This window comes from Primulina tabacum, chromosome 1, assembly GCF_025594145.1.
Source record: "Primulina tabacum isolate GXHZ01 chromosome 1, ASM2559414v2, whole genome shotgun sequence".
NCBI lineage: Eukaryota > Viridiplantae > Streptophyta > Magnoliopsida > Lamiales > Gesneriaceae > Primulina > Primulina tabacum.
In genome coordinates, this window is record NC_134550.1 from 56,058,449 (window position 1) to 56,071,608 (window position 13,160).

The window sequence follows — 13,160 nt, forward strand, 5'->3', positions numbered from 1 at the left end:
AACGCTGTAGTTAACAAACCATGATAGATTTATGATTGGGTAAACCAGATAAATTACACTGAACAAACCTTGTGCAACAAATCCGTCTGAAAAAAATGTTGGAATGATAAATCAAATTCATAATTATAGATCAAATTCTTACATATTTTACCAACTCACGTACTCCTTTTAAGAGGTTGTATGCTCATAAATTTGTAATTGGTAATAATAATCCAAGAGATAGGTAATTGACATGGTTTGGAGTTTTGTTTGTGTGCTCATAATTTTGTATGAGAAATCAAATCCATAATCTTTTTTTTTTTCTTATTTCTTTTTGTAGTTTTGTTGGATAGGTAATTGACATGATTGGTTTTGTGATCCATAAATTTTTGTTTTGATTTTGATTTTTTCAGAAAAGTTGGTGATTTATAAATTAGAATGACTAAAATTGCCAGGCAAGTCACATGGCGGTGGCGTGATGAACTCAATTTTTTCTCTCATGTAAATGTAAATGTAAATAAATGTTAAATGAAATTAAACAACGAATGGCCCAACGCGAATTGGGCTTAAAAACAAATGCTCGACGGGTCCACGCGATTTTAAAATATTTTTTAAAAAAAATTAGCCAAGAAAGATGATTGTGAATCTTATATCAAATGTTTCAAATTAAGCTTGGAACTATAATTCCAGATGAATTTTAATTGATCGACTTTAAAATGAAATTACCAGAAATTGCATAATTTCTAATACCCAAACGCTTTACCCCTCCGGCGACGCCCAGAGCCGAAGATGGTGGGGGTGATCATCGATACCATGAGGTTGCATAGACAATGAGCGGCTCCTGACAGTTTTCTAGTCGAAAGGAACATTAATGAACCGATCTCACACCGGAATTAGAGGGATTCTAAAACTATTCAGGTATAAGACTGTGCAGTTGAGAAATGCTTAAAAGATTTGATATATATAACTTATATCAAAAAGTGCATCTTTCTCTTGGTAACTCATCACATAAGAACTTCATAGTTAAGCGTGATTGAATTGAGGTAATTCTGGGATAGGTGACCTCTTGAGAAGTTTCTTAGGGTACATTTGAGTGAGGAGATATGCACGGCGAAAAGACTCATCTTAATACAGTGGAAACAGCCGTTGAATATGACACTTTACACCTCCAAAAATATTTACTTGTTTATTTATCCTTATAAAAACTAATGATATATTTTTTTCACAAATAATAACTTCTTTTGGCAAATATAATCATATCTTTTACTATATATAATGCAATAACACTCTATACTAAATAAGTTTCATAGTGTAATTTTGGATTTACCTAAATCAACATTCATCTTATCAAACTAACTATATGGTTTTACTAAATTATAATAACATTTTTCTTTATATTTAATTATATCTTCTATCACTTCAATTTAAAAAATTTACCACTTTTGTTTTAAAATTACCGAACATACGCATTGCATGTCCATGAACAGCTGATCTTATTTAAAGTTATATCTCAAATTTCCTAACAATTATAATAATAATAATAATAATATTTGATGAAATCTAAATACCAGATAATTAAGTTCAACTAACTAAGGTTAGTGTGGGATTGTTGCATTTAGAAGCAACTACCAAAATCATTCAAAAGATTTTGTCCGTAAAATTGGCCTTCCGTGTCTTCTTATTTAATTTCCACGCCGAATTCATTTCGAAATCAGAAAACGCACCCTGTTTGTCAAGGTGTGATAAAAACAACACAGTGAATATGAATAATAAATAAAATAAGATGGGATGGGATGGGATGGGATGGGATCCGACCAGTATATATAATCAATTTAGGTACGTCCTTAGAGCTAATTAATATCTGATCCTTACTATGCTCTCTTAAACACGTCAATTTCCTTGGAAATATATTTTGTTTTTCTTTCTTCCTTCTCTGAATTACGACGTGAAATGGGTTCATTTTTGTGAGAGCAAAGTGCAAGAAAAATGGCCACAACACCAGGGTTTCTGACTGACTGGCCATGGAAGCACCTTGGGAGTTTTAAGGTATACTCAGACTTCTCTAGCTCGATCTATAAAACCACCCCCATATTTAATTGTCGGTTGTGTATGCAGTACATGATATTGGCTCCATGGGGAATGCAAAGTGTTTACTCAATGGCAACAAAAGGTAAAAATGAATGGGACTACGCCAACTTAATGGTGATCCCATTACTAATGTGGAGGGCCTTTCACAATCAATTATGGATCTCATTTTCTCGCCACAGAACTGCCAAAGGCAGCAATCGCATACTTGACAGGAGCATTGAATTCGAGCAGGTGGATAGAGAAACTAACTGGTATACTTTTTCCTTTTTATTTTTATATATTACTTCCTTTTGTGTGACAATATGTATGAACTTAACTCGAAACTGGAGTAATAAAAATATTTTTAGGAAACGTGAGAAAAAGAATTAAACAAATTTATATTTTTGTTATATTCGAAATTATTTATATCTTCAATTCCGACCGAGATTGTTTTACGCACAGATTCATAAGAAAACATTTCGTTTCGTAAAAATTTATCGATGTAATATTTTTACCATCAATTTAAAAATATTTATGCGGTTTTTTCTCTTATTACTTTTAATTTTTTTACGGATTTCAACAATATTTTTATGCATTATACATTACCACATTATTTTTATTATAATTGTTACATATGATGACTAGGGTTACAATAATTCACAGTATACACGCAATATAATAGCCATGTGTGAAATGATAAAATATAAAAAAAATTCTCGTTGATTCTGCAGGGATGATCAAATTCTGCTAAATGGAATTTTGTTTTACATTGTCAACTCTATAGTTCCAAATAGTTCTTTCTTGCCTATTTGGAGAAATGAAGGCATAATTATCACCATTCTTCTTCACATTGGCCCGGTGGAATACATTTACTACTGGTTGCATAGAGCTTTGCACCACCATTACCTCTACTCCAGATACCATTCCCACCACCATTCCTCCATCGTGACCGAACCCATTACATGTACGAACAAGCCCTATGTAAATATATTTTTAAAAATGAAGGAAAATATTTATGTATATCCAACACTTATATCAGTTTATGACCTGATATTGGTTATTGTTGCAGCTGTCACACATCCTTTCGCGGAGCATTTGTCATATTTCTTTCTCTTCTCAATTCCCATGTTTGGAACAGTGCTCACCCGGACGGCATCCTTAGCATCTCTTGTGGGATATATTACCTATATTGATCTCATGAACAATATGGGGCATTGCAACTTTGAATTCATTCCGAAATGGGTCTTTTCCATTTTCCCTCCTCTCAAATACATGATGTATACACCTTCGTGAGTACACGCCCAAATTAAATATGTACACATGTTGGAAGAGGCTTTGATGATAATAAAGGACTCAAATCATGCCAAATTAATGGCCGAAAATTTATCTTGTCATGTGTGAATTTTTTGAATAAATATTTTGTATCATTCCAAACGTTGCATGGTTTGAGCCCTTTCCTAGCCTTCTTTTTTTTTAATGGTAAATGTGAGTTTTGGTTATTGAATATCCGGATTACTGAGATATTTTTAGTGATTCATCCATTGTATTAATTAAATAGGTTTCACTCTTTGCATCACACGCGTTTTCGTACAAACTATTCGTTGTTCATGCCATTCTACGACTACATACATGGCACCATGGATAAATCCAGCGATGAATTATATGAGACGTCACTCACGAGGCAGGAAGACAACCCTGGTGTGGTGCATTTAACACATCTAACCACACCAGAATCCATATTTCATCTCCAAATTGGATTGGCGTCCGTTGCTTCAAGGCCTCAAAATTCCAAATGGTACATATGGTTTGTAAGACCTCTAACAACATGGCCGATGATGCTCAACTTCATACACGGGAGTACTTTTGTAGTCGAGAGAAATGACTTCGAGAAACTCAAGTTGCAGACGTGGGCTATTCCAAGATACAGCATACAGGTAGAAAAGATAAAAAAGCAATAATGTTTCTTGGATTTAGGAAGTGTTTCATTTATGTTTTCTCGATTTTCATAGTATTCCATCAAATGGCAAGGACAAGTTATCAACAATTTAGTCGAGGAAGCCATACTAGAAGCAGAAGCTAGAGGCACCAAGATTTTAAGTCTAGGCCTGCTGAACCAGGCAAGCATATTGCAATATTGGTTTTTATTTGTTTCATTGACTAAATCTTTATTCCGTAACTGTTGTTTGGATTCCATTATTTTTTGTGCCTTCATGCTTTTTTAGAGTTGGGAACTTAACAGAAGTGGCGCTTTATACATTGAAAAGAATCCGAAGCTGAATATCAAAGTAGTAGATGGAAGTAGCTTGGCTGTTGCTATAGTAATCAACAGCATTCCTAAAGGCACCAATGAGGTTTTATTCAGAGGCGGCCTCTCAAAAATTGCATATGCAATTGTTTCTGCTTTGTGCCAAAAGGGTATTCAGGTCTTTGAACTCTTGAATTCTTAACCCCTTCTAAATTCTGTCTTTTAATTTTTTCTATTTTCATGGAATTTCATAGAATATTCTCTGAACAACTTATGTTGTATCTCAGGTATCTACGTTTTATGAATTCGAAAGACTTAAATTGAGTTTCAGATCTCAGAGTGAAATAGCACTCTCAAAAACCTACTCTGAGCGGGTAAATTTTAAAAATATTAGTAATGTTTGGAAGAGTACTTTGTTCAAGAATGCAACTTTTAGAATGATTGTTTTGGTTACCTTGTGTAATGGTGATCATTGTAGGTTTGGATAGTTGGAGATGGATTATCCAAAGAAGAACAACTCAAGGCACCAAAGGGTACCTTATTCATTCCATGCTCTCAATTTCCTCCGAAGAAAGAGCGCAAAGACGCCTTCCACTGTTACACTCCTGCAATGGTGTCTCCTCCTGCACTTGAGAATCTGCACTCCTGCGAGGTCAGAACAATTTTTATCCAAATCTACACTCATTTATTGAACATGACTTTTAACTCACTAATTATATTTGAAAACAGCACTCTACCAGTTGACTGTTTGATCAACAGCTAAGATTATCTTGGCCATTGAATGATAAAGCAAAATAAGATAAAACGAGTTAGAATAACATCGCTGCTGAGCCTGGCCATTCGATTAATTAATTCCTGGCCCTGATTAAGTTGAACAACCATGCACATTTTGTTTAGTAATTCTTTTGGATAATTATTATTGATTGGTACTCATTGATTTTCCCAGAACTGGTTACCAAGAAGAGTTATGAGTGCTTGGCGTGTGGCTGGAATATTGCATGCTTTAGAAGGATACAATGTGCACGAATGCGGGGAGACCATGTTCGACGTTAACAAAATTTGGGATGATGCACTTAAACATGGATTTCGCCTTCAACCATTTGCAGGTAACTAAATATATGCGTGTGTCTGCATCTGGCCTCAACCTACGCTTACTCGCGATGCTTTTTGTCATAAGATTTCTCTGGACTTTGATTTTATCTACAAGATATTGATTATGCTATATTGCATTGTTGATACATTTCCAATTATCATGTAATGGAATGACAAATGATAAGTTTAAATTGTGGTGTAGCACTCGTGGGATTTTTAGTATAACAATTTTTTTCATATCGAACAAATTTAAATTTTGAACCAGAAACACACTTAGTAAATTTATTTCTGTTTCTTTACTAACCAAAACACGATTTGCTAAACTCAAGTCAATGACACATGAGAATAGTACATTGATAAACGATTATTTTGCCACGTACTTAAAAATAAAGAAAAAAAAACGAGAATAAATAAGAAGAAGATAATTAATTATAAAACAAAACACAAGCAAAATAAAATATTAAAAACACTTGTTAAATTGTCTGACGACCAATTTTGTTAGACGGATCCCTAACTGACATGACAAAAGCATTACTTTTATGCCAAAAAAATTTTGCCTTCACCGAAAGTACGTATCAGGTCAACCGATTTCACTGACCTGTAAAGCTGTTTTACATTAAATCTACTCAAATAAAATAAATCTAATTCGGATTCAGAAGCTTTCGAGTTCACCACCATTACTTTATCCTTCTAAATTCTCAAAGTAGCATACTCGAATCCCAATTAATTGAATTTTGGTTTGGATGTAATTTAATTGTTATCTTATCCTTTGAAAAAGTGGGTGACAAGTTCTAAGGTGGGATTTCATTTGTTGAAATAATATCAAATTTTGTGTGGTTTGAGTTTCTTTATTTATTTTCGTTATTTGCCTTAATCGTCGAATTTTTTTTTCAAGAAATAGTAATGGAGCCAAAAATAATATGTAGAGTTGATGAAATTAATATATATTCATTATGATAGTAGTTTTTTTTTTTTTTTTTTTTTTTGCGCAAGTATTATTAAAAGTAAAAGGATGTAAATATTATGAATACACACATGCAATTTTTTTTACGGAATATGCAATTTTTTTTTACATCCTATATGCAATCATTTTGTGCATGTTTAAAAAAATTTGTCTTTGGTTTGGAAATAAATTTATGTCCAGCTATTAAGAACTTAAACAATTAAAAGATTATATCTTTTCCTATAACGTTTTAATGATGAACATGTTCAGTAGACTCCACTTGACAAACACCACTAGTTTTCAATATCCGCCAACTCAAACTTCATTTAAAACTGCAGACTGTTCTCTAGTTAGAACGTAACATTTCTCTTCCGATGAATGAAAGATGATGCTTTGAGAGCGTATAATCTCAAAAATAAAGCCAATCAAAAAAAACATCTAACCAATATCACAATGGAAATTTATACAGCATTTATAACGAACTTTGTACACTCAAGTGACAATATTTTCTCCTTTTTCGATTGGATATGTTCGTAACACAATTTGCGATTTCATAAATGATATTGAAAATATATAACAGTGAAGTTATTCATTTTTTAGGAATCGTATTCCGTCTCACTATTTTTTTTAAGGATCTAGTGAGATTCGAGAAAAACCTTTCCCCAACCTGCAAGGTTTTCTAAATTGAAATTTAATTACATGTCTTACAATTTTCCAGGCGAAAATTGGTATAGATAGATATCGGATTCGAGACCCATAAACCCCCTCCTCTTATATATTTTAAACTCGCGATGAAGTTTAAAAATGAAGATTGCCCACGTTATGTACGGAAACAATTTTTTCGGTTTTATGCTGGTCTGATTTTGCTTTTTACAACGTTGTTTACGAGTTAATCCTATGAACTCGGTGTCCATCCATCTAACTCGGCATTTAATTGGTATTTTTGTTATTGTTGGTTATTACAAAATTGTAATAATTTGAAGGCAATATTTTTCTTGACTGTTTTATTTATCATATTTTAACTGAATGTGAAATTTGTATAGCAAATGAAAATACGAGTAGCATAAATATGCAGTTGGAGAAGTCGTAACCAAAGTGTTGAATATCATTGACTTAGTTTTATGTCGGTAGGCCACCCCACGAACGAAACCACGCTGGCCATATGCATTATCTACTTTAATATATTATTAAGTGTGAGGACATTATAATAACTATCTAGAGACACCATCTTTTTCTTTCAATTTTACCCTTATATGATACTAATATTACACTTTTGTTTTTTGTTTTTGTTTTTTGTTTTTTCAATTTCAACACACAATCTTTCAATTTTACCCTTACATGATAATAATATTGCACTTTTGTTTTTTGTTTTTTTTTTCAATTTCAACACACAATTTTATTTTTATTTTTTTATTTCAACAATTCAAATATCAATTTAGTCCCTCCATAATTTGTCAAATTTCACTTTAGTCCATCGATAATAATAAATAAGATTGTACACACACGCAGAGTAACTAGTTATTATTATTATTCTGCTTCTTTTACGCAATTTTGTCTTAATAATAATTATATATATAGTAATTAAATCAAACAAACCCGATGTCAATGTCTTTAATTTGAAACAAAATAGAATAATCATGTAATTTAATCCACCCTAGTCGAAAATACTAAAAAATTTAGGCAATAAAATTGACCAACCGCACAACAAACAAAAGGGAAATTCTTGCTTGCTTACATCATTTTAATTTGATGGATATATAAAATTTCTGAGAGCCTATATATAATTAGCATCAGCCACTAAAAAATCGGTGGGGGGAATGTTTTTGTAAAACAGTCCAAATGCACTAAAAAATCATAAAATACTTTATTTGCTGTAATAACGTGTTGTCTTGTTAAGCGAAAGTGTGCAAAAAAGGGAGGTAAATAATGATAATAATAATGATAATAATAATAATGATGACAAGGGATGAAACTGTGATTTTATCATAAGTGGTGTCATACGTCAACTGATGGGATAAGGAGGATTGTAACTCGGTTCACCGAAATCGGCGAGCTTCCGGGAACGATTCTTGCAAAACGACGGCGCTGTGGAGAAGTGTGGCTTCGGCGGGCCTCTCACCTCTCCGGCCAGCGTCATATCCGGCGGAGCAACCTTCTGACTCCATTTCCGGTTCGAGCTGGGCCGAACCAAGGGGCTTAGACAAAATGCCAAACCCGACGCATTCCTGCTTTGCGCCGCCATCCTCCCTTTGCAGCGCCGCGTAGCTGGTGTCCTCCTCGGTGTCTGCTTCCACGCCTGAGAAGACTCCGACGAGTATCCGCTCGATCCGTCGCGGCAATGCTCGTCGTCCTCCACGTTGGAGGGAGACATTCCTCGGTCGGAGATCCGGTGGGCTCTGTTCGAGTATTCTTCTACAGAAAAGGTCTGGACCTGATTTTTCCGGCGACCGGGAACAATCGTGGAGAACCAAGATCGAGAAGCCGCGCACGAATCGACCGACACGCCACGGTTGGAGACCGGGCCCGTTTCCAAACCCATCTTGTCCGATTTCGATCTGAAAAGCCCGTTTAAAACCGAAGAAAATCTCCCCTTGTTACTCTTCTTGTCCTTCTCTATTGCGACTGCCACCGCTACAAACCCATTAGGACCCACCTGTGGCGTACTATAGAATATTCGATGGTTGCCTTGAATCTGCCACGTGGCTGCAGAATCGGACTTCCGGTGGGAAACATAAGGAGAAACCGATCGAGGGAAGACAAATGGAGGTAGTTGGGCATCCGATTTCCGGCAACCTTGTTGACCCTGTTGAAAAAGGGTTTCTCTCTGAGCTTGAATCTGGGTCGCAATAACTGCGAAGAGGCGTTCCCGGAGACAGGAGGCGCATACCCCGACGTTGCTACTCGGGTCAAACGGATGTTTCTTGCACTTCATTTATATATATACGTGCGTTCTTTGATTCGATTACAGTAAAAATATACGTGGGAGGAGGAATAGCAGAGTCGGGGCGTTGTCTTCTTGCTTTGTTTCCCCAGACGGATGAAGAATATATAGAATACAGCTAAGGTTAAGAAAGGACAGGCACAGGGCCCAACTTCCGTCCTGCTCCTTATTTATTTATTTATTTATTTATTTATTATATATTTCTTAAATATACAGATTATAATCGTTAATTTGTTCCTAAACACAACCTCAAGATTCAGGTTTAGTCGGCAAATAATGATGTAAATGGAGAAAAGATATAGGAAAGTAGTACATCTCAATATAGGCAACATGTCTAAAAAGGCTGCATATTTGATAGTGTTTATTTGTTGTTATCGCTACCTTTAAATTAAAGACAAAAATGCAAGTACATGAAGAACTGAATTTGTCTAAGCATCAATTTAGTCTTAAATTTCCCTCATGTTAAATAAAGATAGTGGAAGATTATGTGTTAAATTATGACTGAATCGATAATATTGAAATATGATATAATTTAAGGGTGATTAAGCTCGAATTAGTGTCTCTAATCAAATGGTTGATCTTTAAAAAAAAAATATTGATTGGAAACTTTGAGTAGACTTTAATTGGTAAGAAGCATGGAAAGGATTGGCACTATGCTTTCAGAAATTTATAAATTAATTTGACTTCTTTTTAGTTTTTCTAAAGAATCCTTCAACATGGACAAATATAAAAAAAGATTAGATGTAAAAATAATGAACCTCAAAAGGCAATTTTACAAGTAGAGTGGTTCCTATCTTGGTAAAAACTTGTGTGAGACGGTCTAACGGGTCGTATTTTGTGAGACAGGTCTCTTATTTAGGTCATCCATGAAAAATTATTACTTTTTATGTCAAGTGTATTACTTTTTTATTTAAATATCAGTAGGGTTGACCCGTCTCACAGATAAAGATTCGTGAGACCGTCTCACAAGAGAACTATTCAAAATATAATTAGTGATAATGATACTCTCAAAACATATATATACCGTGAACTGAATCGTAGTGTTGATTGTTTTGAAAGTTAAAGATCATTGATCGAGTACATGTTTTTGGTTCAATGAGCTGATGATAATCCAATTCATTTTTTCAAAAAACACAACCGGATAACTAAATCATTACATTTCCATTATTGAGCTGGCAAGGATTATAAAAAAAATTAGTAAAGCATTAGTTAGGCAACATGCACAACTATCGTCATCTCCAACCATATTATAAATATAATGCATGTGCTGCCTCTTTCATTTCCCACTGGCTTTAAGCTTTTGCCTTCATCCCATGATTGTTGTTTAAAATCTTTCGACTCCAAAATATTTGGTAATTTTGTTGTTTTTTTAATTTTTGGTATTCATATATCTTTTTCTATATATTCCTTTAATCGAAGGAGGATAGACGACGAGTCATCTATCCTCCAATCGAGAATTTCAATAAAAAAAAAAATGCAACAATTATTTTATAAGATCATTTATTGATGATTGTTGAATTTTTCGATGCATTTGGTTTTCAAACTTCAAACACAAATATCATGGAAAAGATTTGGAAAAGTGTTGCTAAAAAAAAAATCAAATTACATGTTTTTGCGTCTAAAATGACTCCTGCTTTATTGATTATCATTAAATGAGATTGTTGAGATACAATAATTATTTTCGTTAAATAGAACAATTGAACCATGGCGTTAGGACTGCTATGCATTTTAAAATATTTAAATTACACCATTAGCAATAGCTATAATTTGTGGTAAAGTGACAAGCCTTCGGTCGTATAATTGGTATCAGAACATATGTCATGAGTTCAATTCTCATTGATTGCAAGAAGTACAATTATTAGGAGAAATGTTGTTGAGGTACAATAATTATCTTTGTTGAATAAAACGATCGAACTACAACGTTTGGGTTGTTATACACTTTAAAACGACTAGTTATAAATTTTGATAAACGAATACACATTCGGTCGTACAGTAAAGATTCCATATTTGTCACCTGATTAATTTATTTAATATTTAAACATCGCCTGAGTCAAATTCATAATGGGTTCAATTTCTCAACGGTTTTAATCAGACTTTAATTCTTTTATTATTTTGTTCTTCGTTTTATCGTATTTGACCCGCCATTTGCATGATGTATCTGGGATATTTAATTCGTTGTGAAATGCAAGTGAATGAATAAAGGATCGAATTTCAAATCAGCATATTAATCCTTAGCTCTTAAATATAAATTCGTTGATAATCACAAAAACTCTTGTAAAACCGTCAAGATGTCAAATTCGTGAGAGCCACATTATATCACTAATATTATGCCTAAACAAATCATCAGTGGGAATGAGCGACGACTCGATTATTTAAAAGTCGACTTTGAATTCCCTATGAACAAAAGTACAAGTGTAATATATTCATCTACAAATACAATATTGAATTTTCAAAAGTTTGCATTGCTTTTTTAAAAATTTCAAACATAGAGACTAGGCCATAAGTGACAACATTTTATACAATATGTTATTATAATTAATTAATTATTAAATATTAAAATGTACAAGGTCAACCTTTCATCTGTAATTGATTAAAATCAAAAATTTGTGTGAGACGGTTTCATGAGTCGTATTTTATGAGACGTATCTCTTATTTGGGTCATCCATGAAAAATTATTACTTTTTATGCTAAGAGTATTAATTTTTATTGTGAATATCGGTAGACTTGATCTGTCTCACAGATAAAGATTCGTGAGACCGTCTGACAAGAGGCCTACTCTTGATTAAAAGTTATTAAATGATAAATTATTGTGATATTTGTTTTGATTTTCTATTGTGATATTTGTTTTGATTTTCTAAAAGTAATCTGGTTTTTGTAATCATTCAAATCTATCAATAAGCACTTCTATAGAATTAATTTACAATTTTCGCAAGTGATCCCTTTAAAGTTAAGTTCAATTATGATTTGCTTGTTCGTAGCCTCGTCTTACGTATATGTACCCATATTTTTTATACGTTCTGATTGGAAAATCAATATACGTGTAATATTTCGAATATATATAAACGCTTAATTTGCAACTGAGAGCTGATACACGCTACTATTAAATAAGCATGCACCAATCATGTTAATAAGATGAATCATATCAGACAAACCATATACGCCAATATCTTCCTCTGTTAAGTGTGCATGCACCAATCATGTTAGTAGGACCGTACGATAAGTTCGTCGTAGAAAATGTTCGTAGATGAATCGAACTCATAATCATTAGTCAGACATTTATCAATTACATCAACTCGTACATTTCGTCAAAGACTTATTTATTTTTATTTATATATTCATTGAATAATGGGTACATTTGAAAAAAATAATACATGAAATATAAAGCAGAGTTTAATAAACCCGGAAAAAACATAAAATTTGTCAAATCAAATGACGATTATCAAATCTATAAATACCAAAAATAAAAGACATTATTTATGTACCGACATTGCGCGAGGCAGAACACTTTTTCCCGGCGCGTGCTATTGTACATATATGATAGCATTCTCATTGTCCGATATATTTTTAATTTCGTCAAACTTAATTAATTAAAATAATATTGCCACTAATAATGGATTAATCATAGGTTCACCCGATTATATTTATTGATTTTAAGATACGCTATTTGCGCAAAATACAATTTAAAAATTATGAAGTCAAACATTACAACCAAATGGAAAGTGTTTATGAATTTTTATATATAGAGTAGGTTTTTTGTTAGACGATATCACGAATCTTTATTTGTGAGAAGGGTCAATTCTACTGATATGCAAAATAAAAAAATAATACTCTTAGCATAAAAAGTAATATTTTTTCATGGATGTCCCAAATAAGATATATGTCTCACAAAATAC

The 13,160-nt window shown here is 33.1% G+C and overlaps 2 protein-coding genes across 2 annotated transcripts; one reads left to right on the forward strand and one right to left on the reverse strand.

Moving 5' to 3' along the window:
• The first annotated feature begins 1,713 nt into the window (after positions 1-1,713).
• Positions 1,714-5,575, forward strand: LOC142552158 (very-long-chain aldehyde decarbonylase CER1-like). The gene is made up of 10 exons (XM_075661806.1): positions 1,714-2,025; positions 2,095-2,318; positions 2,778-3,010; positions 3,116-3,335; positions 3,605-3,980; positions 4,056-4,163; positions 4,269-4,469; positions 4,579-4,665; positions 4,770-4,943; positions 5,238-5,575. The coding sequence occupies exons 1-10, from the start codon at positions 1,966-1,968 to the stop codon at positions 5,403-5,405; spliced, it is 1,851 nt and encodes a 616-aa protein (XP_075517921.1). The 5' UTR covers positions 1,714-1,965; the 3' UTR covers positions 5,406-5,575.
• A 2,753-nt stretch (positions 5,576-8,328) lies between these two features.
• LOC142513825 (uncharacterized) lies at positions 8,329-9,258 on the reverse strand. Its single transcript, XM_075619741.1, has one exon. The coding sequence runs from the start codon at positions 9,256-9,258 to the stop codon at positions 8,329-8,331; it is 930 nt and encodes a 309-aa protein (XP_075475856.1).
• Positions 9,259-13,160: the final 3,902 nt, after the last annotated feature.